Raw genomic sequence first — 11,317 nt, 5'->3', positions numbered from 1 at the left:
CCCGGCGCCGGCCTCCCTCCGCGTCCGGCTCCCACGTCCCAAGCCGGCCTAACCCACTGCCCTTGGCCTCTGGCCCGTTCCCACCCTCTGCGGACAGGAGGATGGCCGGGCACCGGGAGCCCCGGGAAGCCCGCTGACCCAGCTCAGGCGAAATCCCGGCTGGAGTGGAGGGTGCGCAGGGCGGGAGCAGGTGCCAGAAAAAGACGATCCCTAAGCCGCTCGCGGGGATTAGACGGGCCACCTGCCCCACCCCTTCCCGCGGGAAGGACACACCTGGCCCAGGCCCAGCGCACGGGAGCCCGAGCCTCCCCGTCCGGCCCGCCGGCCCGCGCAGATGAGCTGGACCCTCCGCCTGTTTCCTGGTGGGGACACGGGGCCCAGGTGAAGGGAGGGGGCCCAGGAGAAACCTGAATTCACAAAGACGGCTGGTGTTTTCCCCACTATGTGCCATTTTTTTCTTTAGAAAACCCGCGAGTGAGAATAAAACCAGCTGATGATAGGAGTTTAGGAACAGGCTTTCTGGGCGTCCACGGGTGAGACCCCTGGCCAGGGGACTGGTCACTATGTGGGGACCAACATTTGTCCTGACCTGACGCTGAGAGCAGCTGTGTCATGCTGGCGGCTCTGATGACCTAAGGTAACCCCGGCCCTTGCCCAGGGATCAGCTTCACATCAGCCCCTGCCCTCACCTGGGCTGTGCTGGCTGGTGAAGGAGAAACGCCAAGAGAAAGGTTCAGGTGAAATTAGGACGGGGATGCAGGAGACACCAGCTACACCCAGGCTGAGGTCCCACACAGAGAGAGGCAGGAGAGAGAAGGGAACGAAGAGGCCAGGGACACACCAGGGGCACACCTGAGACACACCTGGGGGACACCTGAGACATACCTGGGACATACCTGGGGCACACCTGAGGGACACTTCGGACACACCTGGGGCTCACCTGAGACTCACCGGGGGCACACCTAAGACACACCTGGGACATAGCTGGGGCACAGCTGGGACACAGCTGGAGGACACCTGGGACACACCTGAGGCAGACCTGGGGGTACCTGAGACATACCTGGGACATACCTGGGGCATGGTTGGGACACACCTGAGACAGCTGGGACACAGCTGGAGGACACTTGGGACACACCAGGGGCACACCTGAGACACACCTGGGGACACCTGAGACATACCTGGGGCTCACCTGAGACACACTGGGGGAACACCTGAGACACACCTGGGACATAGCTGGGGGCACTGCTGGGACACACCTGAGGCACACCTGGGGGGTACCTGAGACATACCTGGGGCACACCTGAGGCACACCTGGGACATACTTGGGGCACAGCTGGGACACAGCTGGAGGACATTTGGGACACACCTGGGGCACACCTGGGTATGGCCTTGTCTGCCTTGTTCTAGTACACAGTAGGTGCTTGGTACATGTATGGGAAAGAATGACAAGGAAGTGATGGGGGTTGGCTACAGTTTAGAGAGGGGAGGAAGAGAAGGGCCACAGAAATGAAGAACACCCCAGCCAGAAGAGGCCGGGTAAGCAACCCCACGCAGGGAGGAGAGGGTCGAGAGGGCAGTGAGATTCTGTCAGTGGGTATGGGGAGACAGGCGGACTCTGTGTAGCAGTCGGGGAAGCAGAAACAAGAACTTGCAGCTGAGCAGGTGGGTTGGTGCGTCCAGCTTGGCACTCACTAGCAGGCGACCTTGAGCTGATCTCTTCAAACCCTTCCTGCCTTTTCTTTAACCCGTCAGTGTTCAGAAGGGTCGGCGGCCCCGGCTCCAAGGCGCGTTGTGGACTGGAGCCCCTTCTACGGTGTCTCTCACCGTGTGTCCCCAGACAGCGCCTCCCAGCAGTGCGGGGACACGAATCACCTGGAGAAATAAAGATCTGCTTCAGTGGGCCTGGAGTGGGGCTGGCACCCAGATCAGGAAGCCCTGCGAGAGGCGGTGTCTGAGGACGGCAACTCCCACTGGATTAACGCTGAGCTGAACTACCTCCTGGGGAAGTGGGAAGCATTCAGATAAACGGCGTTAAACATGTTTCCGATCACGGGACTCAGAGATTGAAGAGTGAACTTGGCTCTCTAAGAGGGGTCAAGTACGCAGAGCTTCCCAAACTCACTTGGCCCTTTTTTGAAAGTTTTTATTCAGAGTAACTGTAGACGCACACGCAGTTAAAAGAAATAACCCAGAGACCCCTGCACCCCTCACCCAATCCCCCAGTCGCAGCATCTCCCCCAACTGCAGCTCGGGATCGCAGCGTGGATACGACGCCAGCACAGCAAATGCTCAGGAACCCCTGACGCCACACGGTCCCCCTTCACAGACACCCACCTCCTTCCCACCCCAAGCCCTGTCCTGAACCCCGGCAACCACTGATCTGTTCTCCATTTCCATAAAGTCGTCCTTTCAAGAATGCTTTGTACGTGGAATCACACAGTGCGTCACTTTGGGGGTTCACTCTTTTCTCTCAGCATGACTCCCTGGATTCACCCAGGCGGTTACACACACCTGTAGGTTCACTGCTGAGGAGTATTCCATGGTGTGAATGGACCACGGCTGGTTTAACCATTCACTTGTTGAAGGACACCTAGGTTGATTCCAGTTTGGGCTATCATGAATAAAGCTGCGAAAAACATACAGATATTCGTGCAGATATAAATTTCAGTTCCTCTGGGATTAATGCCCAAGAGCATATGTGCTGAGTCGTATGGTGTTTGCATGTTCAATTTTTTAAGAAACTGGCAAACTCTTCTCCAGACGGCTCTACCATTTTATATTCCCGCCAGCAACACGCGAGCGACCCAGTTTCTCAGCATCCTCACCGACACTTGGAGTTGCCACTATGTTTTATTTTAGCTCTTGTGGTGGGTGGTGCCCCATTGTGTTTTTAATTTGCATTTCCCTACTGGCTAATGATACTGAGCATTTTTCCATGTGTTTGTCCTCTGTGAATCCTCCTCGGTGAAACATCCCATTGTGTCTTTTGACCGTGTTCTAACTGGACTGCTTGCCTTTTTGCTGTTGCGTTGGAGGTCCAATTTTTCAATTTTCTCTTTTATGGATTGCGCGTCTGGTGTCAGGCCTAAGGACTCTCTGCCTAACCCTGGTTCTTGAAGATTTTCTCCCATGTATTTTTCCAAAATTTTTACACTTTTACATTTAAATCCATGACCATTTTGAGTTCACTTTTTTGCAAGGTGTGAGGCTTAGGTCAGGGTTCACGGATGTCCAGTGGTTCCACCTCCATGTGTTGAAAAGGCTCTCTTTGCTTCATTGAATTTCTTTGGCACCTTTGTCAAAATCAGTTGGGCAAATCTGTGAGTCCACTTCTGAGTTTTCTGTCCTGTTTCATTGTTCACTGTGTCTGTCCCTCCACCAGCGCCACACTGTCTTGATGACTGTGGCTATATCATAAGCCTTGAAATTGAGTAGACTGAGTCTTCTTACCTTAATTTTCTTTTTAAGAAATATTTTCAAAAAAGTATTCCAAATAAAGAGGAAAATATTTATTCTAGCTCCTTAGACTTTCTAAATAAATTTTAGAATAGTCTTGCCTCTAGATACAAAAAAAAATCTTGCTTGGATTTTGATAGAAATTGTGTTAAAACAGTATATCAGTTTGGGGAGTATTGACTTGACTGTGTGGAATCTTCCAACCTACAAACACAATGTGTGTCTCTAGTTACTTAGACTTTTGTTGCATCACCATTATGTAGTTTTCAGCATACAAGTCTTATGCTTTCTTATGTTTTATTAGATCAACACCTAAATATTCCTTTTTGTTTGGAGCAATTGCAAATGCTTTCTAGGTTTTTTCGTGTCTGTCTTGGATATTCGAAGTCTAATCTTGATGCAACTTGGCATGGATTTGGGGGGTATCTTGTTTGGGGTTCTCTCAGCTTCTTGAGTCTGAAGGTTTATGCCCCAGCCCCACTCTTTCTTCTCTCCTTGCAGGACTCCAGTGACACAGACGTTAGGCCTTTCCTACGGCCCCTGGGTCGCTGAGGCTGGGCACTTTTTTTCTGGCTCTACTTACTCTCTATTGTTCAAATCCGGAAATTTCTATTGTTTTTTCTTCCATGTCAGTGATTCTTTCCTTGGTCCCTTCCCTTCTGCTGCTGAATCCATTCTTTGAGCTTTTTATTTTGGTTATTGTATTTTTTGAATCTAAAATTTCCATTTCGTTCTTTACGTCTTCTATTTCTTTCCTTAAACTTTCTACTTCTGTTTTTCCATTTGTTTCAAGCACAATCATCATTGCTGGCCGAAGCTTCTTACAACCTGTCAGATGATTTCAGAATCTGTCACCTCAGTGTGGCGTCTACTGATCATCTTGTTTTCACTTCATTTGGAGATCTTCCTGGTTCTCGCTCTGATGAGTGATTATTCATCGAAAGCTGGGAATCTTCCTATCATCCAGTCCTTCGGCGTTCGCGGGCTTCCGCTGACCCCATGGCAGCTGTGGAGGGATGGGCTCCGGTCCCTTGCTGCGGGGGGTGGGTGGGAGTCGAGCCCCCCGCATAGGAAGGGTGAGCTCCCACATCACCCGGAGCTCACTCTCTTTGGGGCGTCCGTCCCACGTTGCCCCGCGGGGCACGCCAAGCAACCCAGTGCCCCCCACCCCGCCCCAGGCCTCCCCTCCCCACGGGCACGTGTCCCAGGAAGGTCATCACGACAACGCGTGTGCAGCTCAGCACACACGTTCACGCTTCTGGGAATTCAGAGACTCAGTGTGGAGGATTTCGTTCAGAGACTTCCAGGAAGAATTCATGCTGTGCTCGTCCCAAGAGTGTCTCTGTACTTTCCAGACAGGGCGGCACCGATTCTCTGCACAGCAGTTCCTACCCTGTGTCTTCAGGTCTCGGCGCAGGGGTCCCAGACCCACAGGCTGTGGACAGTGAGACCGCAGCCTAAGGCCACACTCTGTGTTTTTACTGCCCTAAAGTTCCAAAGCTGCGAAGGGGAACAGTGTGAAGGAAAATGCCTAGGATTGGTCCATTAAGGAACTATGAGTCCAAGCTAAAATGCTGCAATTCCATCTGAATTTTAGGGTGTTCGTTTTGCCGACAAACTCTACATCATCCTAAAGAAAATAAACATAATGGCTAGAGGGCTTTTCACTATCTGTATCCCCGAAGAACACTTCCAATTTGGCTACGTGGGTCCCTAGAGGGCAAGTGACAACGGATGGACACCCAGCTCTGTTTACCGTCCCGCCCTTTCAGTCGGGTCCTGACTTAGATACTTGTAAGGACGCGTCGGTGCCACGTCCTGTCTGCCCGGCGCTGCCCTTTCCTCCTAATCTCAGAGATGGGCCCCAGCTATGTAGACCGCCAAGGCTGCTTGGTTCTGGCCACGCATCAGGAGGTCCGGGGGCTCGCAGCTGTCCAGACGCTCAGGCCACCCGGCAGGTCAGCTCCCTCAGAACCTTGGGGGTGGGACAGGCGTCACAGGTTTTCAAGGCGCCCCAGGTGGGTCAGACGTGCTGTCAGGCTGAGCGTCCCCTGCCGAGACACTGCCACAGTCCTGCAGCCACAAGCAAGGCCCACGGGAGCTCCCAGGTCCACTGGGTCCCTGGGAGAATCTGCATTTCAGCAAATCGCCCGGGGACTGGTGTGTATTCGGTTCCGAAAACACTTCTAGATTGTATGGCTGTGAATTCCTCCATGGACACAAAGTCCTACAGGGCCCCAACACTGGCTCTCAGAGGACACCACGCTCGTCACCGAAGCTCAGCTCAAGAGTGACGGGAGCCCCTGCGGCCCCGCGGCCGGCGGCCCTGGGCACCGGCAGGCTTGGCTCTCCAGCACCAGGACTGACGGCGGCGGGAGCCCCCCCCCCCACGCCGGGGTCCCAGCCATCGCCTCCTCATGGCCTCGGGCACCTGCTGCAATCAGCGCAGAGCAGGGAGCATCTCGGCCGCGGCTGGGCATCAGGGCCCAGGCCCCGCCTCGTGCAGGCCGCTCTCCTCACACCTCCCTCCCCAAGGAGGTGCGAGTGGGCAGAGCTGAGCACCTGGCAGGCCTCCTTGCTCATTATCAGAGCAGATAAGGCTCTGGGCCAAGGGCACCCGAGAGGAGGAGTGAGCCACCCTGATTTGCCCAGGGAGGGGGTGGAGGGGCACCTGACGGCAGCGGAACCTGCCGGGCCTGCCCGGGCGTCGGTGCTTGACGGCCAAGCAGTGATAACACCCTGCTGGGCTCGCCCCGGAACCCAGAGCCGCAGTGCCCTTGACCTCTGAGGGGGAGACCATAAAACCCAAGGGGATGTCCTCCCGCAAGCGTCCCTTGGCAGGAGCGGGGCGATGGCGGCACTGCAGGAGAAGAAGTCATGCAGCCAGAGGATGGAGGAGTTCCGGCACTACTGCTGGAACCCGGACACGGGCCAGATGCTGGGCCGGACGCCGTCCCGCTGGGGTCCGTGCGGCAGGGCAGGGGCGCCAGGGGAGGGCAGGGGACCAGCAGCAGCCGCGTGGGGCTGGTGGGCTCAGTGCCCAGACGCAGGCCCTGGCCGGCCTCTCCTCCCCCACTGGGTGATTCCAAAGGCCCCCCTCAGCCCCGACACCCGCCGACAGCGGGCACCTGCGAGCAGCTGAGGATCAGCCTGACCCAAAGGCCCAGCCTTAGATTGGAGAAGAGCCGTTTTAAAGCCATGTTCCTGAAACTGTAACTTTTTAAGGCTTTTAAGTTAAGGGGGGCAGGGTTATCGGGGTGAGGAGAATGGTCTGGAACCAGATGGCGGGACGGGTGCCCAGCACCGTGCGTGAACGTGCCCGACACCAGTGCAACGCCCACCGAGAGGTGACGCGTTCGGTGAGCGGCACGCGCGTCCCCGCAGCCGAGCGGCTGCCGCCGCGTCTGACCCGCCCCTTCCCGCAGTGTGGATCAGCCTCTATTACGTGGCCTTCTACGTGGTCATGACCGGCGTCTTCGCCCTGTGCCTCTACGTGCTCATGTGCACGGTCGACCCGTACACCCCCGACTACCAGGACCAGCTCAAGTCGCCAGGTACCGGGCGCCGGGCCCTGCGCTGCCCTGGGCTGCCGGGCCGGGACACGGCCCCTCGGGGAGGATGTCGGGGAGGACGGTCACCAGGGGATCAGGAAGGGGGGCGAGGGGCGCTCGGTGCCCGCGTGGCGTCACCGGGACCGAGGCTGCTCTCCTGTGGAGGCCTCGCCTCCCCAGCAGCAAATTAGGTCCAGAGCGCGAGTGCCGTCTAAGTGCAAGGTGGCCCGTGCGACGAGGGGGCTGGGCCAGCGCCAAAGAGCAGGAAGTCGCTGGTGACGAGACTCCCAGGTCCCGGGGAGGGTGTTCGGACCAAGGCTTCCCCACGCAGCCAGCTAACCTGCAGTGCAAAGGGCGGGGGGAGAAACGAAGGAAGGAAAGCGTCTTCCAGCCCAGCTGCTCAGAGCGTCTGTCACCCCTGCGTCCTTAACTATTTCTGAGGAAGACACTAACCCGAGAACATCCCACAGCAGCGCTGAGCTGGGTCAGCGCCCGGCGGATCCTCTGCAAATCATCGTGACAACTGCGGGTCAATTTTTTGAATCAACCAACGGACAAAACATGGAGGATTTCTATGTCATTTCAGAGCAGAACGTAATAGATTACAAACTTGAGAACACACTGTGACAGAATGTGCCCCAATCCCAGAGGCTGGCAGGCAGGCAGGCCTCCTGTGGGAGGGACCCGCGGGCCCTGGCCAGGCCTCGTGGGACGGCGCGGCCCCCCGGCCCCTGGGCAGGGTCCCGGGCCCTGCTGGCTGCCAGGGGCGGGGGGACCCTCGAAGGCCTGGCCCCGAAGCGTCCCAGGCACGGCCTCCCCCAGGCCAGGGCCAACCGAACGGCAAACGGCCTGGATGTACAACCAAAGGCCAAGGCGTCACGTCCTTTTTCCAGGGGTGACCTTGAGGCCAGATGTCTACGGGGAGAAAGGCCTGGACATCTCCTACAACGTGTCTGACAACAGGACCTGGACAGGACTAACGCAGGCCCTGCACCACTTCCTGGCAGGTAGAGTGCAGAATGCACTGCAGTGTCTCCATTCTTTCCTAGTCTCAGGAACCCCCTGGGGGGCGGGGGGAAGAGGGGGGCCGCAGCTCGGGCAGGGCCGCAGGTGTGCCTGTCCCCCAGGCTACTCACCCACGGCCCAGGAGGCCAACATCAACTGCACGGCCGAGAGGTACTTCTTCCAGGAGAGCTTCCTGGCCCCGAACCACACCAAGTTCTCCTGCAAGTTCACAGCAGACATGCTGCAAAACTGCTCGGGCCGGCCGGACCCCACCTTCGGCTTTGAGGAAGGAAAGCCGTGTTTCATCATCAAGATGAACAGGGTGAGTGAGGGGATCGGAGGTGAGAAGGGAACCGGGGCCCCACCTCTCCTGCACGTGTGCTGGCCGCGAGCGCGCCTTCCCTCAGACCAACTGGGAGCCGCCATGCAGACCCACCACCCACTTGACCGTGGCGTCCGCCACCCGCCAAGCCGCAGAGCCTGGGGCAGCCCTGTGTGCACGGCGGCTGGAAGAAGCCGGGCCGCGGTCAGCGCGGGGAGGGCACCTGGGAACCGTCTGAGGACAGGCGCAGAGGGAGGCTGACCGTGAGAACACAGCCAACCTCGGGAGGCACGTCCACGCTGCGGGGAGAGGGGACATCTCGGCAGGGCCCCGGCGAGGGTGGGACCTGGCGGCGGGGCGGGGAGGACCCGGCACCATGCTGGCGTCTGCGTGGCACCCTTCATTTTCCTCCCTAAGAGGCCGGGGGGCCACACAATGGCACACCACGCTGGGCCCCAGGGCCCAGCTAGGCTGCGGTCCCGGCTGCCTAGCAGGTGTGCAGCAAGGGAGGGCGGTGGTCCTCACGAGCCAGGAGGGCACTGCACTGGGCCTTGGGCACCAGCAGGCACATCCGGGGGCCGGGCCGTCTGCACAGGTGGGCTCGGGAAGCTCAGACCCCCACCCAGCTCTGCCACCTGCCGGCCAAGACCACGGCCCCAGCGTGGAGCTTCCGGCTTTGAAGCAGGAGTTGGTACATCCGCCCCAGAGCCTCCCCGGCACCCGTCCTCCGCACTCACAGATGGGCACAGAGGCCACGTCCGAACCTTTCCCTTCCAGATCGTCAACTTTCTCCCCGGCAACAACACGGCCCCCAGGGTGGACTGCGCCTTCCTGGTGAGTGACCGGCCACAGCTGTCTTGTTTAGGAGGGAAAAGCTGTGGGAAATACTGATCTGCTTTTCCCAAGAATCATCCCAGCCGTCAGCCTAATAAGCCAGGGGCACGAATTGCAGGAACCTTCACTTAAGAGTGGTTTTATCCTGGGGGATTAAAAACCCGGTAAGAATTATCAGGAAAAAATGTTCTATATGGCATTGCAAGATGCCAAACGGCACAGCTATGTGATCCTGGAGAGTAAAGGCTTACACTGTCTCTGGAAAAAGCAACCTGGTAAGAAAAACAACGCTCGTCACCGTTTTGCTTCAAAAGGCATTTGGGACAGTGTATCACTGACGTGCTTCAAAACGTCTGTGGCTATTTGGAGAAACCAAGGCACATCTGCTACGCTGCTCTGTCCTTCTTATTGGCTTATTTACAAAAATATGCAAGTTACCGACAGCCGCTGTCGTCTGGCAGCGTGTGTATAGAAATGCTGCCAACAGTTGGCATTAATTTAGTCCAGTTTTTCTCAAAACATGTTTTTAAGGACAACACGAAAAAACTAAATTTGTCTGCGTTGAATATTTTCTAAAGTTTGTTTCCACAATCACGCCCTCAGCCAGGGCTCTCTGCCGTCAGCACGGGTGCCCCGCTGGGGTGACACCCTCCCCCCCCCCCCCCCCCCCGCCCAAAGCCTGCAGTCTCCCCGGAGCGCAGCGTTCGTCCTGTTTTGTTTTTCCTTTTTGAGTTTCCTCGACCACGCACGTGTAGGCTGACCCGGGATCTGCACAGACACCAAAGTACCCTTCCTCTGCCCTCAGGCGAGCTCAAGCCGTCGGGCGAGTCGCTGGCTCTGACAGTGGAAGGAAGCAAACCCCACGGCAGCGTGTGGGTCCTTCCCCAGCCTCGGCAGATCAGCCGCCCAGCCTTGTGGGCCTTCGTTCCCACACGCTCAGCTCTGCCACCTTCTTTATCCTAAGAGGGTTTAAAATGGAAAAAAACACAAGCTTGAAAAGTCACCCGGGGTCTTGCAAACTAACAAATTACACCCTTAATGGATTCTGGGCTGATGATAAAGATTAGATCTAGTGCCAACTGCACGTGTGGTCACGGTGCACACGTACGCACACACGTGGACCTGCGTGCAGAAGCATGCGTGGCACGGACACACAGGCGGACACGAGCGCACCAGATCCGGCCTTTCTCACGGCGGCCTCTCGCCCACAGGACCAGCACCCGGATGCCCCGGCCCTGCAGGTGGAGTACTTCCCACCCAAAGGCGTCTACAGCCTACACTACTTCCCCTACTACGGGAAGAAGGCCCAGGTACGTGTGCGCCGCTGTCCCCAACAGCTGCCCCGGAACCGGATGGAACCGAGCAGTCACTAGCAGAAGGAGAGCCCTAAACGTTTCGCCTGCAAAAACGAAACAAGGCCGCACTTAGCCCAGCCGGACCACTAATCTTCGGGTGCTTCCCAAACCCCTGTTCTCGTAACTACCTGCAAACACATCGTTCTCACACAAAATAAATATCACAGCTAATCCTTTACCTTCCAAGGGCCTCCTTAGAAGGCCCTTAGACAACGGCACATCCATTTAAAATCAGTTTCTCCAAATCCCTGGCTTTATCCTCTGCTGTTTTTATATTAATTTTCATCAACTGTAACTTGAAGTTGAACCTGTCACTGGTCTGTCCCCGCCCCCCGCCCCCCGGGCCAAGTCTCCTCGTTTCTAAGCAGGGAGTCCCGGGCGGCTCTCGGGCGACGTGAGAGCGCCCGGCCAAGCGCCCGGCCGCCCTCGAGTGTCCTAACGCACATCCGCCTCAGCCCCACTACAGCAACCCGCTGGTGGCCGCGAAGCTCCTTAACGCCCCCGTGAACAGGGAGGTCGCCATCGTGTGCAAGATCCTGGCGGAGCACGTGACCTTCGACAACCCCCACGACCCCTACGAGGGGAAGGTGGAGTTCAAGCTTAAAATCCAGAAGTAGAGGAGCCAGGCGGCTGGCCCCAGGTGCAGGGTGACCGCAGACGCCGCATCCAGCTACACCCGGCACCCGAGGCAGCTCCGCACCCGACAGGCCCCCGTGCGCCCAGCTCTCGGAGCCAGAATCCTGTGAAACCTCCGTCACCTTTTAGGTAGAATTGTAGCCATGATAAAAACGCTG

At 57.3% G+C, this 11,317-nt stretch overlaps 1 protein-coding gene across 1 annotated transcript; it reads left to right on the top strand.

Annotated features, from left to right (window-relative positions):
• Positions 1 to 6,307: 6,307 nt before the first annotated feature.
• On the top strand, positions 6,308 to 11,140 carry ATP4B (ATPase H+/K+ transporting subunit beta; the record flags this gene model as incomplete). The annotated part of the gene is made up of 7 exons (XM_082859240.1): positions 6,308 to 6,419; positions 6,882 to 7,010; positions 7,901 to 8,014; positions 8,135 to 8,334; positions 9,112 to 9,168; positions 10,380 to 10,478; positions 10,979 to 11,140. 7 exons carry the CDS (start codon positions 6,308 to 6,310, stop codon positions 11,138 to 11,140), a joined length of 873 nt encoding a protein of 290 aa, XP_082715366.1.
• Positions 11,141 to 11,317: the final 177 nt, after the last annotated feature.

Source organism: Leucopleurus acutus (genome assembly GCF_964270905.1).
Source record: "Leucopleurus acutus genome assembly, chromosome: 18".
Taxonomy (NCBI): domain Eukaryota; kingdom Metazoa; phylum Chordata; class Mammalia; order Artiodactyla; family Delphinidae; genus Leucopleurus; species Leucopleurus acutus.
Note: the sequence above shows the minus strand (reverse complement) of the source record. Positions and strands in the feature narration are given on the sequence as shown.